At 38.6% G+C, this 5,046-nt stretch overlaps 1 protein-coding gene across 1 annotated transcript in view; it reads right to left on the bottom strand.

The window, feature by feature from the left end:
- Window positions 1–3,019: 3,019 nt before the first annotated feature.
- The window catches only part of CHCHD1 (coiled-coil-helix-coiled-coil-helix domain containing 1), a gene marked incomplete at its 5' end in the record, with an annotated part of 2,342 nt that continues 315 nt past the window's right edge, over window positions 3,020–5,046 (bottom strand). The window contains 2 exons of the mRNA XM_010283071.1: window positions 3,020–3,130; window positions 4,512–4,630. Coding sequence (XP_010281373.1) covers window positions 3,020–3,130; window positions 4,512–4,630 — 230 coding nt within the window. The remainder of the gene's footprint in view (window positions 3,131–4,511; window positions 4,631–5,046) is intronic.

Here is a 5,046-nt window from a genome sequence, read left to right as displayed (position 1 = left end):
AGCAGCTCATAAGTTGCTTCCCTCTCAAGGCAAGGCTCTTCTAGATAAAGTAACTTCCCAAATAAAGTGATTCTAAAGGAAACACAGACCAGCACCAAAAGCAACAGAAGTCCAAGTCTGGTATTCAGTTTCTGAAGGAATGACAAACTGTGCAAAGATAGAGTGGGTTTTGCAGTTGTCTCCTTTGTGGCAGGTCCTCTTTTGGGACTACTTCCTTCTTGCCAAGACTCCCCCTGGTTTTCTGGGACATGTAATGACATTTTTTTGAGAGGTGGATCTCAGATTTTCAAAAGCTTCTCATGGCTATATGGCCCCCTCCAAAGTGGAGAGTAAGACCAAGAAGGAAATTATACCAGTACAACCATGGCAGTTTAGACAGACAACATATCTAAAGATAAGGTAAAACAGATCTTGAACTTTCTTGTGTGGGCAAGTTTGAAGTAATTGTAAATACCCAAGTCCACTATTTAACACAAATCTCCCTCTCACCCTGATATAAGCACAGTTGTATAATAATGTCTATGATTCCCTACAGACTCTTTCTGTCTTGAGTTTTCCAGATTATTCTGCATTGACCTTTCTGAACAAGAAGTACCATCTTCTAAAATGTTCTTGGCTCTCTGGAATTCAACCTATTTTTCCTGAACTGGCAGGACTACTATTCATCAAAACCAGCTGAAATATGAATGTTTCCTCCATAAGAGATCTTGAAGGAAAGACTAAAAAGAGAGGTAGTTAATAGCAATCATACCCAGAGCTGATATAATACTCAAGCTGTAAGGAACAGGAGTAAGATCAAGGAATTCCAGCAGATTTGCTTAAATCCTGTAAATCCGACTTAGGAGGGTAGAACAGCTAGTCAGCTTTTGTTTAATTCTTTCCCCACCACACAATCACATACAGGACTCTGCAGCAATGTTCTTCACCAGTGGGCTCAGCACCAGAACCCAGTTTTCTTTTATTCCCCAGCAACAGCATAATGGGGTGGTAGGAGCCCTGAACTCAGAGAGCACAGTGTCATTCGCTGCAGTTATGCACATGTACTATGAACAGAATGACCCCCAATATGAGCATGTCACAGAACGTGTTTATACATCCCATATAAGTTTAACGGTGCAATATGGGGAAATGGCAGCAGCTCAAATTGCCAAGGACAGTCACTAACTGGAGGTTGTTTGGTTACAGCATGGGATCCTGAGCCAAAAGAACTGCTACAGTCCTTTTAAAAGAAGCACTGTAAAACCTGGGTGCATCTGAAAAACAGTCGCTTTCTAATTCTTCCAAATAAATGCATTCCTTTAAGGACTGGAAAGCCATAGCATAGTAATTTTAAGCTTACAGTAGACATGTACAAGGTCAGAAAAAAAACCAAACAACTGAACTTGTGAAGCTCACTATGAAGCAGTAAAATAAAAACATAGCAGTCCAGATTAGTGGGAAATTATGAAATTTCAAAAGTAAAAACAGAAAAAAAAAAATTAGTTTCTCTGTTACAGCCTCTTACATAATGACAGTTCTTCACAGACACTAGAATTTGGTACCTTTAGCACAGCTGCTAGCTTAAGAGGTGCAAAACTGTACTTGTATTTTAATACAAAGAAAGAAAAACCATCATCAACAGAAATGAATTCAGAATTCATCGGTTCCTCACTCACAACTTAACTTGTCTCCTTCAGAAACAATGAATTAGCAAGTATCTCTCCTTCTGTGAACATCTTTTGGACTGAAAATGCAAAATGTCACCAAAGTGTTTTCCCACACTTAGATGTGGACATCATGTTCTTAATGACCCCAAATCCTCCGCAAGACCCATTTATGCCATAATAGCAACAACAGAATAAGCTACCCTGTGGGATAACCCACTAATGAGCCACCATAAGTAACAGCTAAATGAAAATTGCTTCAATAACTTGAAAGCATACACTTGAGCAATATTTATGTGATGAACACATATCAGCCTGGGGCTCCAGAGAAGTCAGCTCCAGCTCCATGCAAACTCTGCAGTCACATGGGAGTGATCACACAGTCTGTGTGTGCCTGATTCCCTCCTTACTCTTCGCTTTTTCTTTACGCCCCAAGGAATTAATGATATAAATGGTTATATCATTAGTTCTCTGACGCACTGCATTTTTCTTAACAATTAGTACTGGTCCTAAAACAAGAGGGACCTGCCTGCAGTTTTGTGGTACTCTAGTGAAAAATAACAAACCAAAACCAATAATTACATTATTTCAGTATTAGTCCATGTTTGAACTTTCTCTCTTCCTTTTAGTTTTTTTACCAAACCAATGGAACATTTTGTTGTAGATTATGAGTCGCCCAAGCCAAACAACAGTCTTGCATTATTTTATTGTAGTACAGACAACATAATTGATCTGACATGGCACCATACCTGTCCCACCTGCAAGTCAGAGGGCCTAAATCACAAGCTTCTACATTAAAGTTGTATTTGATCCTTACCAATGTATTGTGTATTAACAAAGTATTCTGCTGGAGAGTTCTTCTTCATTCTACAGCCTTCTTGTACAGCAACAGGAATTAAAAAAAATTCAAGAGGAACCAAATTGTGTATACATACATGTACAAGTAACAGTCATGAGATTACTATCAATTTTAAGTTGGCTCAATGTCTGGGTCTGAGCGCTTTTTGACAGCAGCTCAGAAGTTAGGCAGGAAGCTTATACATGAGAAAAAGTCACCCCTTAACTGTTAGAAAATGCATTTACATGCATTTCTTGAAGATTTTATTTCACAGTGAGGACCCGACTCCACACTGTGGCTAGCTGAACAACACACTGCAGAAATCCTAAGACTGTAAGACCCAAGAACCTCATGAACAAAGTCAGCTGATGGTCAAGATGGGTGTTTTTCACTCTGGAAACAAAGGTGGGGTCAAGATCCATGCAGCAATGCTGACAGATACCACTTGACATCAAACACTCACGCAAGTCTACCTTTTGCTTTTTTGCCAAAGACTCCAACTTTAATTGCTTGTCTGCAGTCCCTTTAGTAAAGCTCATTATACGTAACGTGTGATCTGAGGAAACCTCCTGAGGAGTTTGTTCACCTTGCTTGAAGTTAAGTTTCCCCTAGGTGACAGGGTATCCGCATTTTGATTCTTGCGCTCCTTCTGAAAGAGAAAAAGAAACCTCAGAAGGTTAACTCTTTATTTGCAGAATTGATACTCAACCCCAAAGACTACTAATTGTACTTCTTTCAGAAGAATATTATTTCTATAAGGAACACTTAAAATAGCACTTGGCTTAATTATCACAAGGCTTTCAAAATGTAATTAATGACTTACTGTCATCTTGTGAAGATTATATTCTTCCATGCTCTTTGCTAACAATATTATAAACTTATAGTAATAATGCAGATCTTTTCTTTTTACTTTCTTTTACTCAATTTGATCCTTTTTAATCTACCAAATAAATTGTGGACTCTTTTTCATTCATGCTGTCAACAGAAAAAGTAAATAACTATTTATTAATTGATGGCACTGTTACTGGGGGGAAAAAAAAAGGAAACCTGAAATCAGTTTAAGGAGAAGTTTAGTACATATACTTACCTTTAGTCTGCTTTTGAAACTAACTTAATTTCAAGTTTATCATGTTGCTGGAAACCTCTCATTTCCAAACAACATGAAATTTGTTTTTCAAGAAAATATCTAGCCTTCAAAGTCAGAAACAGCCTAAAAGAACTCCTAATTGAGAATATTTGTACCTCACGTATCCTGAAAATTCTCTTTGTTATGAGGATTACTGACACCACTGGTTATTTCTCCACCACCTCATCTCCACCCTCACCCCTGCAAGCACAGAACTATTTACAGATTTATAACAGATTGGAATCTGGGTATCCTAACCTGCCACTCTCCCCCACTGTCTAGATAACACAAGTATTGGACTGCTACCCAAGTCACCTATTTCTCAATTTTATGAATCAGAACAGTTGCGGTAACTTACCTACACTGTACATCTCCCCAGTTACAATATAATCCACATCTCACACCATACAAATCACTGTTCTACTTAATAGCTCCAAATTGTACTTTTCCTCATTCAGAACTATCATGTAATTACGGAGAAGAGCAGTGACTGTTATTACTTCACTAGTGCTGAAACTTTAGAGATTAAAAACTGGAAGAAATAAAAAAAAATAGCCTAGGTTAGGGTCAACTGAGAGCAACTGAGCTCTGCTTCAAGAATCTGACAACACAAAAAGGACAGGATGTGACTATTGTTTCATCCTTAGTTATAACATAACAAACATCCAGTCCCTTCCTACAGTTCCTTTAATTCTAATTTCATTATAAATTAATTTCTGCATTCAAAAAGGAAGGACTGTGTGTTTGATCTACGTCATCCTGCATCTCTCCTACAGCTCAAATGGGTTAGACCACCAATCAAATTGTTCAGAGATCATCATTACTGTTGGCACACAAAAAATGATTGGGGACTTCCTCCTTCCCTGCTACTAGCCTTTAAGAACACAAAAGAGGCCTTAATTACTTCTGCCTTTGCCACGCAGTCATAGAATATCCGGATCTCCTCAGCACAAGCTGTATCGCTGAAGTCATTCTGTTTCCAGCAGGCCATCATTACTGACATCTCCGTAATGCATGTCGCCTCTAGAAGGGAAAGACACAACAAAAATCTCAGGTGTTTGGGATTTCATGCTAACAGCCTCCACAGTGCATAAATATACACAGAGAAGTTTAAGATGAGTTAGAGGCAGGCAAGAAAAAACAACAGTGATGTAAAGATCTCATCTTTGTTTTGTGTAGAGAAGATGTTGCTAGCACAAAGATCAGCACCATTACAGCCATCCGACACCTGACTGAATTCTAAAGGTAAATCCTATGTTGAGATATAACAAGGTATTTCAGATGCCTGATTCATATACGGAATACCACAAGACACAAATTTAGGTTCGTGTGTATGAGAAAGTAGTCTTTTCAAAAGAACCCGTGTGCTAATTCTATGGCACAAGCCAGACACCCTCCCTCTCTGCTGCCCTGAAGAGCAAAGGCATTTCCAAACGCCA

The sequence above is a fragment of the Phaethon lepturus genome, unplaced genomic scaffold (assembly GCF_000687285.1).
Source record: "Phaethon lepturus isolate BGI_N335 unplaced genomic scaffold, ASM68728v1 scaffold49802, whole genome shotgun sequence".
In the NCBI taxonomy this organism is placed as follows: Eukaryota; Metazoa; Chordata; class Aves; order Phaethontiformes; family Phaethontidae; genus Phaethon; species Phaethon lepturus.
This window is presented reverse-complemented; position numbering and strand designations above follow the sequence as displayed.